A 17,152-nucleotide genomic window follows, 5' to 3' on the forward strand; every position below is an offset into this window, starting at 1 on the left:
TTTCATGATGAAATTTTGGTCACAGTTTCATTTGCTAAGAGGCAACATTTTTCTGTTGAGTGTTCATCTGACATTTGTCTTTTTCTGTTTTTTTCCTCCTTTTATCTTGCATATCTTTGAATATTTACAGTGATGTTTTTTATTTTATCACCCATTTTTAAAGCAGATAACTTGTTCATGGATTGGCTATTTTGAGGAGGTCTTGTATGGTTGGCTGATTATAGACTGGTTGAAACTTAAAATTTATCTAATGAGCTGAGGTTCGCATGTGAGTTAGTTTAGCCTTTATTTCTTCTCAGCCAGTGCATGTAGCTGGCAGTGGGGTTTCTGCAGTGCACTCATTCACACCATGTCCCACACATGTAGCCTACTTGTGGTGTTTTGTTTGGTCCTGCTTCCTGTGCTCTGCCAAGCCCGATGGTCCATGCTGGGACTCTGACTGCAACCCAAGGCTCTTCCCCTCCTTTTTGCAAGCAGGGTGCAGGTTGTGTGTGCCTTTCACCATTGCTGTGTATGGCCTCTGCTGAAATTGCACCCTGGCACCTGTCTGCATCTTCCCATATGTGCCCCCACATGCTGGCTCTGCTGCTGCTAGCTGTCCTCCCCCGATGTTTGTGACTCAGGAGATAGCAGTTTCCTAGTTTTGCTGAAAGGGGAGTTTACATTTTTGTTTTTGCTTTTGATTTTTTTTTCTGGTTTTGAATGCTTCTGCAAGATACTGAGGAATGACCACTTAGAATACGAGATAAGAGTCACTGCATACTTTCTGGGCTCCCTCACCCCCGGCCCGTGTCCTCTGTCACCCTTTCCTGAAACTCCTCTTAGAATGTTTGCGATTTCTCTTGGACAATCCTGAATTTGGACTTTCATTCCTTCTGTCTCAAGAAGAATGCTTGTTTCTTTTCCACACCACTGGCTCCGATTTCCACCTTACTGCATCTCATCCACTCTATAATTCAGGCCTCCTATTGAGGTTTAATTTCTGGAGACATCTCCTTATTTTCCCTTTTTATTCTTTAGTTGCTTTTTTTCCCCTCCAAAATCTTCTCATTTTATGAATACACTGACCTTTTCGAGGATCTTAATATTTTAAATGAGGTTTTCCTTGCTATACCACATTCACTATATTCACTGGGAATTACTTTTTCTTCTTTTCGGGTTGATATCATTGTTTTAGGAGTTTGCTTTACGTGTCTGGTCATTCTTGGTTGTCGGCATACTTTTGCAGATGAGGTTCCAGACTAATCAGTACTGGTTTCATTGACCTTTTTTAAAGCTTGACTCTCAGGCAAGCTCACCTGAGAGTGCCAGCTGCCTGGCCGCAGGGCCATGGCTAGGTAAGTGGGAAGGGCACGCTGGCAGACAGGTTTCCTTTGTGTTGTTTGCGTTTTCACGAGTCCACACAAGTAAGGACAGGCACGCCGACCAGAAACTCATCTGTTGATGCGGAAGGAAGAAAGAGATTACCTGCAAGGCTGACTGCTTCCATCACTGGCTGCTGGGCTAAGACACCTCCTGCTTCACTTTGTTCCCGGTGCTAAGTTAAAGACAAAGAACAAAAAAGTTCTGGGTTGGTCTCCCCACTCCTAAAACTTACCTTGTTTGACTGCTGGTGTACATACTATGTGTGAATGTGGTGAGCAAACAGGTTGGATGCGGCAGAATGGCCTCGATCGCTCGGGTGCATCCTTTCTGGTGTGCCCTTAACCTGCTGCGAAGACACTTGAGTTGCCCGTCCCCTAACGGGACAGTATTTCACATGGCTGTCTATCTGCACTCACATCTCCACCCCGTCTGTGCCGTTGGGGTAAGGACATCATGACCGCCCCTGTGTCTCAGGCTGCCACCCACCTTTCCCACATGTGAGTACTCTGGAAGGCACAGATTTTAAGAGAAATCTTAAAACTGGGGGTTTCAAGGCGGGGACCTAGCAGAAGAGATGCCTACAGGAACCCCTTCCACTTTGGAACCTCACCTGACCATGCCGAGCTTCTGCCGCCATTATGTTGTGCTAACAGCTGGAGATTGGGCGCCTGGCAGGAGAACCCTATAGATCTGGATTTTTCTCCCCAGTTTTAGAACTGTTCTTTTCAGAGTAAAGATGTTGAGGCCTGCAGACCACAGGCATTTTCAAGGGTCCAGGCAGGAGACAGTTCAGCATTGCCTGAACTGGGAAACGCAGTGGAAGCAATTACTGACTGGTAACGGGTCATCTTGAGGGAAAGGGGGACTAAGAACACAGGACCGGCGTCAGGGAGCAGCCGTCAGCTCCGACTTGGAAGGCTGGGGTCACGCCCGTGGGGGTGGAGACGGTTGCTGCGTGTCATGGAACGGGATGGCAGGCAGGGAACTGCCCACTGATGGGACCAGAGTTCAAGGGAGAACCCTGGAGCGGGGAGCTGCTGGGCCTCTTGCACACAGCTGGCAGGGACGCGACCGGCTGGCGGCTGTGCCACTGCAGCAGGCAAGCCCGAAGTCCCTTGTTCCCAGGGTGCCCCCAGTGCCCTGTACTGACGGCGGCTTCTAGAGGACAGATGTCTGCATGCTGCTGCCACAGGCTCATGTCAACAGATCCAAACGTGGGCACTTTCAGTTATCCTGTTTCCTTCAGTAATCAAAGAGAAACTGGTGTAGGAGAAGCTGGGTATCAATGGGCCCTCTGACACGGAAGCTTGTTTTGTGCCCACGTCTCATGGTAGAGATGGTCTGTGTGCGGGAGGATCTCTTTAGGAGCTAGGAACACTGAGTGCATGGGAGTACACTTCTGCTGTGACGCAGAAGCGGAAGTGGCCGTTACAGCGTGACACTCCCTGAGTTAACACACGTCTCTACAGCGTTCCGCACTTTTGGGGTAGATCTTTGGTGTGAAGTATTTTAGGGATATGTGAAAAGCTAAGATTGCAAAGTGTGCCAGAGGAAGAATGAAATGCCCATAAGAAATGTTGGTGACCTTTCGAAGAATGAAGAATGAATGTAGCTGCAGTTTCCTGTGAGCTGTCATGATTATTTTCATTGCACAGTATAATATTATAAAAGGAAATTTGGGCTGATTAAATTATTAGACAAGGAAAATCTTAAGTAATGAAACTGAAAGTAGAGATAAGAATTCTACAATAGGAGGAGGCATCTAGATAGATGGACACATTATAACTTGGCAAATGAACTAAATGGGCACATGAAACAAACAAGTTGAAAGAAGAAATAAATCGAGCTTTTTCGAGAAGAATTTTTCCCACAGTGCTTAAGACAAAGAATAAAGAAGTACTTTGTTAGCTAAGCTTTTGTAGCCCATTTCCATCCAGACAAAATCTTTAATGGTACTTTTGTTGATGTAAATTTTTAACAATATGCTTTATGTCTAAGCTTGGAGAAGAGCTTGAGTGCTGTGACCGACTGGAAAAAATGGAAACACTGAACAGAAAATTGTGGGTTTTCACCTGTATTTTGTACGTCGTGATGTTAGTGCCTTTTCTCCTACGGCCTAGCCTTTGAAACACGGTTCTGGTTCGGGAAGCGGTTGTGAAGGCAGTTTTCCTTCCCTGGTGGGCGTCTGATGATACCAGCGCTTCAAGTGGCTGTGAGGCCTTTCCAGTACTGTTCAGACGAGTCTAGCGTCATCTGATCATTTGCTCTTTTGGGACAGATAGTAGGTAGTGCAGTCCAACTGACGGTGAATTTCTGCACTTTTAGGAACAGAGGTAAAATTTAAGTATAGAAGATGTGAGTGGGTAGGAAAGACCCTGTGACACAACTGGGGACACGGAGGAAAGAGCTGACTGTAACATTAATGACCTTCAGTCCTGGTCTTGATGCCCCTAGAAAAATTAAGAGGGATGAACCTGTGAAAAGGCTCATTGGCAGGTAATGTTGAAAAAGACTCTTAAAGTTAAGTAACTTTCAAATGCATTATAGAAAGGATAGTGAGTTTTCATGTTTACATACATTTTGGCAGGAGAAATAAACTACAGGCTGCCATTTGGAGTAACGTGCCCCATCATAGGGTGGGTGCAGGGGCTCCGGGTCTCGTCTGCTCCCTTCTCTCGCTGTGTGGATGAACACACAGCGCTGGGGAGGGTGTGAGCCTCTCTGCGTGTTAAAAGGTGCTCTGTGCTGATCCGATGCTGGTCTGTGTGTGGAGACCGGCCGCCGGCATTGGGCTTGGGAACGGGCCGTGCCATGCATCGTGCAGAGCGTCGAGCGTCATTTCATTGTGTCCCCATAAAACCCTCCCAGAGTAAGAACAGTACCTGCTTTTCAGGTGAGGAAAACCCAGGCTCAGCGCACTCACCCCGTGACAGCCAGGGTCCCACTGTAAAGTCTGTGTTCTTCCAGCTGCTCCACAGAACTGGTTCCCGGTGCTGACAGCAAGGGGTCGGGACAGCCCTGCTCAGGGCACGGACGGCCCACCCTCCGTCTGGTGACTGTCCCTGCTCTTTTCAGCGGTGATTAGGCAACACAGCAAAACGGTTCTGCAGTTTGTCCCCTTGACCATCCAAGCTTCCTTACATTTATTAAAATTAAACTCTTTCGGGGGTGGGAGGGAAAAATTAAACTCTTTCTTCTGGTTTAGTCTTGTTTAGGTTTGGAAAATAACTGGTCAGCATCTTCCTGCAATTCTTTACATACCTGAAAACTGTGTGTTCGTGTCACTACAGGGACGGAGAGCCTGGGGGCAGCCGGGAGGGGCCGCTCTGGCTCCCAGTGCACTTCCAGTTTGGAGAAGCTTTCTTTACATGTGACCAGCGTCATACCACACACATTCCTTCTATTTTGCTCCTGATGAATCGCCCCATTTTTTAATAAGTTATGTCAAGTGGGACTTCAGTGGCTATGGTCATGACGGAAGGTTTTTTCCCAGTTATTAAGGTTGGTTTCTTCCTGACCAGACAACTGAGTGCCCACCTGTAAACAAGCCTGGGGGCCAAAGAATCTCCTGACCTTTTTTATAACGTGAGTAGAAGCATCAAGAACCACCTAGTGTTTGTCCATAGGAGAACTCGTTCTGGTGAAAATCTCTACATGTGCAGAGCTTTATTAGTTATTGAACAAAATTCAAAACATACGGTCTAAGAAATTTTCTCTTTTGCGTTCAGTACTTTGAAAAATGATTTGTTTATAAATTAAACTGGATGTTTGTGTTGGTGCTGTGACGTCGTGGAGAGTGACATCTGTTCTCTCCATAATAAATGTCCATACAGCGCCCACTTCAAGTGAGTCACTTCCACTGTGTAGGGACTTGACTACACTTGTGTTTTTCGGGTGTGTTCTATTCTGATTGACCGTTTTAAAAGGGACCTTGACAAACTGGACTGTGTCTGGAGGAGATTAAGCAGGTGAGTATTTCGGAGGTAGAGGTTGGAGAGACCCACTGGCCGAAGGCAAGGCATTCTCCCCCCCGCAGAGCCGTCTGCCCTTGGCCGTGTGATGTATGACGGGTACGGTCCCCCAGCAGCAGTGGAGGGGGCCCCTCCGACTGTATGGAGGGGATTAACGTGCGAGGGTAAAGATCACTTCCCATGTACTAGAAGGGCTTTTTACCTGTTTTCCTTGTAACTTCTCTCTTGTTGGGGCTTAAGTCACACGGTGGGGTGTGCGCACCTTCCACACGCAGCCCCATGAATTTTGTGTGTTTCACCTGCCACCCACATGGAGATGCAGCGGACTCCCTTGTGCCGCCCAGTCAGTTACGGCCCCCAGAAGGGGCCACTGTTTTGGTCTTTAGTGCCATAAAATCGTTTGGACAGGTCTTGAATTTCATTACATGTAATCGGAGGGTGTGCTCTGAGATCTGTCGGTGGTGTTGGCTGTCGTTAACACCTTAAGTCAGAGCAGTGTCATTAATTCCCTGGATGAGCCTTAATATTAACACTGTTATTCCCCCTCCTCTCCCTCAGTTATTCCAGGGTGTTTAGTGTCGGTTTTTGTGTTCAGATGTTTTATCTGCACACAGCTTCCAGGGACTTACAGTAATGGAACCCTACCCTGAATCCTTGAAGCCATCCAGTCCGCCCAGAACTTACAGGAAAACATTGTTAGCCATGGTTAGTTTGTTTTTTCATTGCTGGGTCATTGTATAAACAAACCATATACCGAGGGTGCCAAAAAAATGTATACACATTTTAAGAAAGGAAAAAACTATATTAAAATGGTAATAATATATACCGATAGCAAAAGATGAACACAAGTCACATTTGACTTCTTCAGTTACAAGAGGTGCTCAAAGTGGTTCCCATGAGTGCAATTTTAATACAGGTTTTCATTTCTTAAAATGTGTGTAACTATTTTTGGCACCTTTGTATTATTTATGCATCCTGTTTGGTTAACATCTCAGCTGTTCTCAGTTTTTGCCTACTACACATAAAGCTACTGTGAACGTTCTTGAACATGGCTTTTGGTATACATAAGTAGACATTTCTGTTGCATCCATACCCAAGACTGGACTTGCTGGGTCACAGGGTGTATATATATATGCATGAATGACTTCAGCAATGCAAGTCTTTTCGCTCATTTTTCTTTAATTGGATTATCTCTCTTTTCCTTATGATGTGTATATGACCTTTGTTGGATTTTTGTATTGCAAATACCTCCTAGTTTGTGACTTGTGTCTTTCCTATCTTAACAGTCTTGACATACAGAAGTTTATTATTTTCAGGTAGTTCAATTTATCAATCATTCTTTTGTGGTTAATACTTTTTGTGTCCTGTTTGAGAACTATTTGTCTACCCCAAGCTTATTGCTTTACCTTCCCGTGATTTGTGTTGAATTAATGTTAGCACATGGTGTGAGATAGGAGTCAGTGTTCACCGTTTTCCATGTGGATAGTCACTTCCCTCGTTACCATTTGTTGAAAAGACCATCCTTCCTGCGCTGAATGACAGTGGTGCCTTGGCTGTAATCCAGATGACTGTGCGTGTCTGGGTCTGTTTCTGGACTTGTTCTTGGGTTCAGTATACTGGTCAATTTTTGCACCAATACCATAGTATCTTAATTACTGTAGTTTTAGAATATGTCTAGATATCTGAAAGTGTGAGTCTTCCACCTTTGTTCTTTGGTGTTTATGTAATGTTTGAATCTCCTTGTCAGTTTCCACAAACCCAAGCTGCTGGGATCTTAACTGGAACTGCGCTGAATCTATAGATCACATGGGGAGAAGTGACATCTATATGGAGGGTGTACCATGTTCATAGATTGGAAGGTACTGAGTACATCTCTCCCTTTATTTAGGTCTTCTTTAGCTTTTCTCAGCAATGTTTCATGATTATTCCTAGGCATTTGATTTTATTTGCCACAGTAAATAGCATTTTTTAGATTTCACTTTATAGTTTATTATCAGTTTATAGAAACAATTGCTTTTTGTGTAATAACTTTATATCCTGTGACCTCACTAAATTCATTTAATTCTTATAGTTTATATGTAGGTTCTTTTGTTTTCAACTGCTAAGAGTCTGTATTTTTACATTTTGTTTAACTTTTTATTTTGAAGCAATCTTAAACTTACAGAAACAAATGCAAAAAGAGTACAAAGAATTTTTTTCCTGACTATTTGACAATCAGTTGCCAACGCTGTGCCCAGCACCCTTATACTGCAAGTATATTTCCTACAAACAAGGAGGCTCCTCATCAGTATAATCCAGGGCATTAACACGGGCCCATTCCCACTGTCAGGCTCCCAGGCCCCGTTCAGGTTCTCTTATTGGTCCCACAAATGTCTATTATAACAAAGGACTCAGGCCACAGTCACGTCACTGGTGTCCAGCCCGTGACTTTTAACTTCTTCAATTACAAGAGGTGCTCAAAGTGGTTGAGCACCTCAACCACTTTGAAGATGACAGCAGATACTAGTAGGTGAGTCTCAGATGAGCTCTTTGCTATTTCCTCCTCATTGGATTCAGTTCATGCCTCTTTGGCAGGGTGTTAAGGACTAAACATTTGTGTCCCCAAAATTCATCTATTGGAATCCTAACCCCCACTGTGATGGTGTTAGTGGGTGGGGCCTTGGGAGGTGGCGAGGGTGGAATTCTTGTGAATGGGGTTAGTGCCTTTATAAAAGGGACCCCACAGAGCTTCCTGCACCTTCCACCATGTGAGGACACAGTGAGAAGACTGCCGTCTGGGAACCCTCCCTAGACACGGATTTGCAGGCACCTTGATCTTGGACTTCCAGCCTCCAGACTGTGAGGAAGACATTCCTGTTGTTTATAAGCCTCCCCATCTGTGATACAGCAGCCCGGACAGACAAGGGCACAGGGTGGCACAGAGGGGTGCTGGGTTGTCGCGCATCCTGTCACATGGCGTACAGTTTCAATTTGTCCCGTTCCTGGTGCTGTTCACTTTGACTGCTTGGTTAAGGTGGTTCCTGCCAGGCTTCTCCACAGTGAAGGGACTGTTCTTCCCTCTGTGATTTAGTAAGTACTTCGCGCGGAAGTTCTCTGAGACACGTAAACATCTCATGCTCGTCAGGCTGGCAGTGTAGTCATTCATTCATATCAGTAAGGACTTGTGCATTCCTGTTCTGCTCAGTGGGTTTCCGTCCATCATGTCATTATCTCATGTGATGCTCCGTTTGTCCTAGATCTGACCGTTGAGACCTGATTTGTATCCTTTTGACACATCTGCATTACTCTGAGCACTTCCCTACTTTCTGGAGTAAAATGTTCTTGGTTCATCTTGTCCTCTTCCTGCCCCAGACCTGGCATCAGCCCTTCCTCGAAGAAAGATGTGTGCGTGGGCTGTGCTCCCTGCTTCCCGAGTCTGCTGATCTCAGGACCTCTCACTGGACAGGGCGAGGGCTGTGTCCCTGTCTGCCGGGCTACCCTCCCACGGAGTGCTCCCTACTGCTGCTTCGGCAGCCACCCCACTCCGGGCTGCTGTCTCTGCTGACTTCCGTTCACAAAGGATAATCCCTCACCCCACCTGGGTTTTAACATCCTGCACTTGGCCCCGTGTGCAAACAATGTCCCTCCCCCACCCATGCTGCCTACTTTTTTTATTGTTGAAAAAAATGTGTCGACAAAAATAATAAGTTAGTACATGCTCATGATACAAATTTCAAAAAATGCAGAAGGATGTGCAGTCACAGAGCTCAGCTCTCTGGAGCCCACCACCGTTCATTCCCAGTTACCGTGCTCCTTCTGGGTCTTGATGCATGTCTGCACCTTTGTGTCTGTGTGTGTCCCCCGTGCAGAGGTGTCATAGGCATTGCTCTGCAGCAGCACGCTTTTGGCCCTGACATGGTGTCTTGGAGTCCTTGGAGTCCTTCTGTTTTTGTGCGTAGAGAGCAGCCTTCATCTAAACACCCCGAAAGGCATGGACGTGCCACAAGTCATTAGCCTGCCCTGTGCTGGTCAGTGTAGGGCGTGCTTACTCGTTGGCCACTGGAAGCATTATTGTAACAAATCTCGATGTGTATGCATGCTTCTGAGAAGTGGGGCTTTCGAGAGGATGGTGTGCATGTGAAAATTCTGGTAGGTAGTTCCAGCCTGGCCTCCACAGGTGTGGTACCGGCCTGCTGCCACGCCTGTTTTCCCACACTCCCGATACCGGCCTGCTTTCAGACTTTGAGACTTTGAGACTTTGGAGTCACAGTTCAGTTTTCTTTTGCATCTCTCATTATGGGTGCAGGGAGCCTCTTTTTGTTTAAACATCATTTAGGTTTGTTTTGTGAACCGCCTGTTCTTTTGCCCGTTTTTCTATTCAGTTCATAATTTTTTTTAAATTTTTCTTTTTTAAAGTTTTATTTATTTAAGTGTGTTTTTCCGGGACCCATCAGCTCCAAGTCAAGCAGTTGTCTCAGTCTAGTTGTGGAGGGCGCAGCTCACAGGGGCCCATGTGGGAATCAAACCAGCAACCTTGTTGTTAAGAGCAGTGTTCTAACCAACTGAGCCATCTGGCCGCCCCCATAATCTTGTTACTCACTGATTTTTTGCAGTTTGCTATGTTTTAAAGAAATTAGCTCTTTGTCTGTGATAGGAACTATAAATTTTTGTTTTCCTGGTTTGTCTTTGAAGGAGTCTTATTGACTTGAGTGTTTCTGTCTTGGCAGACATTTTCTATTTTTGTGTTTTCAGTCTCTGAAGCCTCCTATTATGCCTTTTAGCTTCTGGGGAGTACTGAAAATGGCCTTCTCCCCACCCAGAGCACAAAACAAAATTATCTCCGTGCAGTACTTTGATGAATAGATGTTTTTGTGTTTAGATGTTTTACTCATCTTGAAATTATTATGTGAGGTAAGAGTACAACCTTATTTTTTCCAGATGGGTACCTAATAGTATTTATTGAAAAATCTGTTTCCTTCTCGCTGTTTATTTGAAATGGCACTCTTATCAGACACTCCAGTATTTTATGTACTTGGATATAGTTCTTCATCTACTATTCTGTTCCGTTGATTTGTCTTTGTAGACCTGCACCAGTACGAAACATTTTAATTCCTGTGCTTTCTCAACAATTCAAATACCTAATAAGGCTACTCCTCCCCTATTTTTCTTTTTCAGAATATTCTTAGCCATTTTGCATTTAAAAAATATATCAACTCTAGAATCAGCTTCTCAGGTTCCTCAAAGAATCCTTTGGTACTTTTATTAGGACAGTGTGGATGGAATCTATGGAATAATTCAAGGAGGACTGGCATCTCAGGGGGGATGTTTCTCTCCAGAACATGTTGTGCCCTCCCCTTCTTCACACCTCTTCTCTGTTGCCCCCTTCTCTCTTGTAATAGTGTTTAAAATTCTCTCCATAAAGCTTTCTTTTATGGTTAGATTTATTCCAGGATTTTTGTTGCTGTTACAAATGTGGTTGTTTCTTCCTTTATATCCTGAAAATGGTGGTTAATTGTGTCTGTGAAGCCTGTTGATATCTGTATAGTAATTCCCCCCCAACTGAATTCCACCTTTTTCATAATAGTTTTCTAGTTGATGTTCTTAGATTTTCAAAGTTAATTATCATATCTGCAAATAATGACAGTTTTGCTTCCTCCTTTCGATTGTTTTCTTCTCGTTTCTTTGTCCGTTTTGATGTCAGTGTTACATAGTGGTGACGGAGTGTACTGGAGGCATGGCCTTGTCTTGTGAGGTGTGGAAGAATCACATGCGTCTTTCCTGTTTTGTTAGGAATTTATGCCGGGAGTGGAGATTGGATTTTATCGGATGCCTTCTCAGCATCTTTGATGCTGGGACGGTCATAGGATTGTTTCTTTTCTGTGGGTCTATTAATATGATATAGTGGTGAATGTTTGATGTTATACTTAACTATGCTCTGTCTGCATAATTTTACTTGGTTATGGCAGATAGTACTCTCAGTTGTTGCTTGGTTTATGTTGGCTGATATTTTACTTGGAATAATTTTATTGATGTCCGTAAATGGACATTTTTCTGTAGGTTGTGTGTGTGTGGATTTGTTTAGAATTTGGGGGTTCTTTTTCATAAAACAGATTTAGAAGGAATTCCCCCACCCAGAAACACTGTGCTTTGGATCAATTTGAATAGCTTTGGAAATGTCTATTCCTGCCTGGTTTACGAAAACACCTGATTCTGATGGTTTTTGTAGGAGCTGAGTGTGTATTCCAAGTGACACAGAGAATACAAAATTCCTTTTGTTACTGAACATAGGATAATTGACTTGGCAAAAGTTTTTTAGTTTAGTAACATTTACTCCAAGAGGTTAAACATACACATATATACATATAGACATATGCATACATATATGTCTGTATGTGTATTTGTACATGTGTATGTATATATGTGTATCATACCTGTCTATGTTTATATGCATATCTATTTGTGTGTCCATGTGTACGAGGTCAGACAATTAAGTTCTGGAATTCATCCTAGAAAAAGTACTACATACCTCATTGCTGAATATCACTAAGGTCACCTTCGAAATACTTCCCTTGGGAAGCTATGCACTGACGCCAGTTCCTAGTCCACCCTTCAAAGCCATTTTGGAACTCTTTTTCTGGAATGACCATCGGAACTGTCGTCGTATTACCCTTGATGTCCTGAATGTCATCCAAATGTCTTCCTTTCGATATTTCCTTTATCTTCAGGTAAAGAAAGAAGTCATTGGGGGCCAGATCAGGTGAGTAGGGAGGGTGTTCCAATACAGTTATTTGTTTACTGGCTAAAAACTCCCTCACAGACAGTGCTGTGTGAGCTGGTGCGTTGTCGTGATGCAAGAGCCATGAATTGTTGGTGAAAAGTTCAGGTCATCAAACTGTCTCACACAGCCTTTTCAGCACTTCCAAATAGTAAACATGGTGAACTGTTTGTCCAGTTGGTACAAATTCATAATGACAATCCCTCTGATATCAAAAAAGATTAGCAACAGCGTTGTGACAAGTTCGCGAACTTCATTGTCTGGCCTCGTATTTGTTTGTGTGTGTGTGTGTGTGTGTGTGTGTGTGTGTGTGTGTGTGTCATGCCGTTGTATGAATATGTGTGTGTCTGTATGTGTTGCATGTGTCTGTAAATACAAACACGTGTAAACTGGTTTTGTACCCAACCTTATGGGCCCTATTCTGGGTGCTGGCCCTGCAGGATAATGGTGCATCGTGACTGCGCCCGCGTGCTTTGGTGCCCTTAGTCCAAGCGGGCAGGTCTCCTGGAGCGGGAGACCTGTGCAAACCAGCAGTGAGGACTCGGTTGGCTGGCAGTGGGTGGCGTGGGTGGGGCTGTTACCCTACCACCGAGCAGCCACGGGGCAGGCCGGGCAGTTGGAAAAGAAGAGAGAAGGCCTGAGGCTAGCAGAGCAGTGGCCTATGGCTTGGCGGTTAGGCCATTGGTGGCACAGCTGCAGGTGCTGAGCTTGGAGAGTCACGGATGACTCTCAAGGGTGAGATACAGTCTGCGCCCTTTAGAGTCCCCACCAAGTGGGAGGAACGCGCCCAAACAGGCAAATGTGTAGACAGCAACTTGAGAGCGCAGGCGCGAGCACCAGGCGAGACGGTGGTTGGGGAGCTGGCTGCTGTCGGGGCCCCACCGGTGAGGGGCCTTACCGGGTGCCCGGGACATGTTGGAGGCCAACAGATGGAAGTGACAGGGAATCGTCCTATGAGGGTGCAGTCTGGGAGTGCAGGCCACCCCTGGACAAGCAAGGCCAAGTGTCGTATGGCTCTGCTCACCGAGCTGGGGCTGCTGTGTTCCTGGCGGGGCCTGTGGCACCTCCCGTCCCCACCCCACCTGCAGTCCTGCAGTGACATGATCAGCTCTGGCAGCGGGGAGAACAGTGAGGCGGGATCGCCATGGTCAGCCTGGTGGAGGGTGGTGAAGGCATGGAGAGGGCGTATGGCTTTGAGAGAACTTTCTAGGGTGGTCTTATAACCAGGGCTTGTGGAGCTTTTGCAGGAGTTGGTTGTAGTAAACTTCAGGATTTCCCCGATTTCTGAGCTGCTCCCCACCTCAAGGGAACCTAAGAGCCCAGTGCCCACTAGAGCGCTGGCAGCCCCTCCAGTGCCCACCGACCACGTCAGAGGAGCTCCGAAGAGCCGGTGTTAGTGGGACAGACCCACGAGGCTTGCTGTCCTTTACAAGTTGCCTTCGCTGTGTGAGCTCGCTGTAGCTCCTCTTCCCTGCTGTTTCTCTTGGTTACAGCGGGGCACAGTTGGATCCCTTCAAATAAGAGCTCTCATTTTAGGAGCGGGAACTCTCCTTGGACATGCAGCGAGGAAGTCTGTCAGGTAAACCCTTTAGGACAATGGTGATTTGCCTCTCCCCCGCTTGCATGTATTATTTTTTAATTACAAAACTGGCATGCCTTTAATGAAAAATTCCGACGTTACAGAAGTTAATAAGATAAAAGTGAAGGCCCTCGTCCCCATCCCCCACCTCTGTTCGTCCTTCTGCAGTGGTTACCTTTAAAGATGGGTGTGCACAGATCTGGGAGCCCTTAACTCTATCCCAGATAGTGATACAGCTCTGGATCTATTTTGAGAAGATCCCAAGACAATTTGAGAAAATTTTGGCTGAAGAGAGCATACTGATGACTGTCCCGATGAGCATGGCCCCTTTAAAGTCAGAAGTGACCATCCCTGGGCTGGGTGGCCCCTGACCATGGACCGCGTATTTTCCACCTCCAGGCTCGCTCTGGGCCCACTTCCAGTCTCTGTGCTCCCTCTTCCAGAGCTTCCCGATCCGTGGTCTTGTTCCTGGGCCACCTGACTGATTTGTAATGCCAGAGGATTGACTTCCATCTCTCCATGACCAAGCCTCGGTCAAGCCACTGTTTCTGTTGATTCAGTTGCAACACGTGCTCTTGCTGGGGATGATCATAGCTTTATAGCTGACACGTAAGCCACCTGAACCCAGCTGCCTCTGGTAATCCCGAGGAGCAGGAAGCATGTCATTGGGATTCACTGTAGAGCTCACACCCTTAAATGTATAGTCAGTTGCGATAGCTGTTGCCACATCCAGACTGGACAGTGATGGTGGCTGAGCACCCCTTACCTCTGTTTCACATCCATGCAGCCGACATTTAAAATCTCAGTGCACTTCCCCCAACTTGTCCAGAGGAACGTAAAGTGGACACTTCATCAAGAAACGCAGAAGAAGCACATGGTTGGCCATTGCTGCTGCATGAATCTTTGCTCCCAAACTCAAAGGTGACAGTATAAATGCGGATGACACTGCTGTTACATCTGGCATGCCTATTAAGTATGCAGCATATTTCAGCCTTCAGTGTTGGAAAGGTATTTCCAAATATAGACTCAAAATATCCTCAGGTGTTTGATTCTAACATAGAGCCAGAGATTCTGTCCTGCAAATGCAACCTGTAGCATTGGGAAACGACCCATTCTACTGTGTCTCTTGCTTCAAAATATTCCATCTTCTGGAGTCTCGAGAAAGATGTGGGTCTACATCTTGAAATATGTGCTTTGAAAAGAATTACTAACCTGTAGAAAACTTGTCTTACTTTGAATAAATTCTCAGTTACAGAAGCCTATGGAAATATCAAAATAAAGCATCAGAAGAAGCAGTGATGTTAAAAGTCATTAAGTAAGGGGATAACCTGAAAAATAAAGTTCTGTGTGCCCAAACTGTCAAAAAGTAAATAAAAAAGATAGTGTAGTGGGGCGGCCGGTTAGCTTGGTTGGAGCAGGTGCTCTTAACAACAAGGTTGCCGGTTTGATTCCCACATGGGGTGGTGGGCTGCGCCCTCGGCAACTAGACTGAAAATGGGGACTGGACTTGGAGCTGAGCTGCGCCCTCCACAACTAGACTGAAGGACAATGACTCGACTTGGAGAAACTCACTGTTCCCCAAAAAATTAAAAAAAAAATAAAAATAAAGATGGGTGTACAGCCTCCCAGACTTGTTTCTATATATATATTATTTATGCAGTGGGATAAAATCATATACACTGTAGAGACATGGAAGCTCTTTCTGTTGATTAAACTAGTCTTGGACTTTATTTTATGATAGTACAGACGGGGTTCTGTGTTCTTTTTAAGGGTTGCATAACTTTCAGTTATGGATGTACCATTTTTTATTTTACCAGTTCTTTACTCAGTTTGCCCCTGCATGTGTAGCTCTGTCTAGTTGTGTGAGAATATCTGTAGGAGAAAGTTCTAGAAGTGGAATTGCTGAAGAAAGGTATTTGTGCACTTTATTTTTAGTTCAGAATTGCGTATTTATTTTGTTTTTATTAATTTCAGGTGTACAAAACAACATAATAACTAGACATTTATAGCCCTCACAAAGTGATCACCCCAACAAGTCTACTACCCCTCTGACATCGTACAGGCTGTTACCATGCCGTTGACCATACTCCCTATGCTGTACTTTACATCCTGTGACTATATATATATTTTAATTACAGTTAACTATTTGTACACTTTAAGTTTTGGGGTGTTTTCAAATGATCCCAGAGGTCATGTGAGTGTTCCCTCTCCCGGCGGTGTGTGGATGTGGTTGTCACCGTACGGCCACACCACTGTCACCGTCATCATCCTTCTAATCCTCTTTGGTGTTTGAAAAAGGGTATCTCACCATTTCATTTCATTTATTACTAGAGGGCTTTATTTCATTTATTTCTGTATGCCTAACAGCCATTTGTATTTCTTCACCTGATTCATAAGAGCAGTCTGAGAGAGAAATTATCTTTTTTTTCAGTATGATTCTAGATTGTAACTTTGTTCAGTGTCTTTCTATTCAGAAGTTTTTCATTATTATTTAATTGAATCTCTCAGTTTTTCCTTTGTGCTGTGCTTAGGAAGACTTTACTTACCCCAAGATTGTAGAAATATTCTGTTTTAGTCTAGTATTTAGTCCACTAAATTTCTTTTTGGGGCCAGTGTGAACCAGGGATCAGACTTCATTTTTCTTCTAAATGAAGAGCTGGTTGCCCCACCTCATTTGAGACTAGTCTGTGCTGTTGTCACTAATGTGAAATGTTACCAAATAATAAGTCATTCATTGGGATCTTATGTAAACATGGGCTATGAGACCCACCTATTTAGTAAATATCAGAATTTGATAAAATGTTTATTACTGAGGCCGAAAATGGTTTCTGTAGCTGAAAGTTACAGAAGACACTGGGAGTGTGAAATGGAAGGAATGTTTCAGCTTTATTTTGGTGTCAGTTTCTGAGCACAAAGTCCTAGGCTCATTTGTTTGCTGCGCTTGCTGTGCGATGGTTTGTAAGCCGTCCTGGAAGGTGAAATGAAGCGGGAATGAGATGTCATGGTGTCATCGTGTGGGAGTCGCTGTGTGCCACTCTGCATCAGTTGTCCTTTAAAGTCATATAATCCTTTTCATGCTTTTTCTCACCTGTCACCACAGCCGAAATCTGATGGCCAGGTGTTACTGACACAAGTGTGGAAGCATCTGAATCTGATGGAGTACGACTACTTTGGGCTGGAGTTCCAGAACGTTCCATCCTCCTGGGTACGTGCTTCTCGTCCGCCTTCGGGAAGAGGCTCCAGGTGTGTCGTTAAGTGCTCGTGGCACACATGGGTCACAGAGGACCTACTGTAGTGACATAAGCAAGATATCTGGTCACTGCAAGTCCTTACTGTCACAGCTGTACTAGGACAGTCCAGCTGCAGGGACTGTGTTTGCCTGTGACCTGAACCTGCTCGCATCCTCTCTAAATTGGTTCCATCTGCCTGCACACGTGCAAGGAACCCTCTCTCCATGTGCACAGACTGCGTGAGAATCATTTT

At 45.0% G+C, this 17,152-nt stretch overlaps 1 protein-coding gene across 6 annotated transcripts in view; it reads left to right on the plus strand.

Moving 5' to 3' along the window:
• The window catches only part of FARP2 (FERM, ARH/RhoGEF and pleckstrin domain protein 2), a 100,206-nt gene that overhangs the window by 28,806 nt on the left and 54,248 nt on the right, over positions 1–17,152 (plus strand). For all 6 annotated transcript variants that reach the window (XM_081052448.1, XM_081052450.1, XM_081052453.1 and 3 more), the window contains one exon: positions 16,770–16,874. In XM_081052448.1, the coding sequence (XP_080908574.1) occupies positions 16,770–16,874 (105 nt within the window). The remainder of the gene's footprint in view (positions 1–16,769; positions 16,875–17,152) is intronic.

The sequence above is a fragment of the Rhinolophus hipposideros genome, assembly GCF_964194185.1.
Source record: "Rhinolophus hipposideros genome assembly, chromosome: 6".
NCBI lineage: Eukaryota > Metazoa > Chordata > Mammalia > Chiroptera > Rhinolophidae > Rhinolophus > Rhinolophus hipposideros.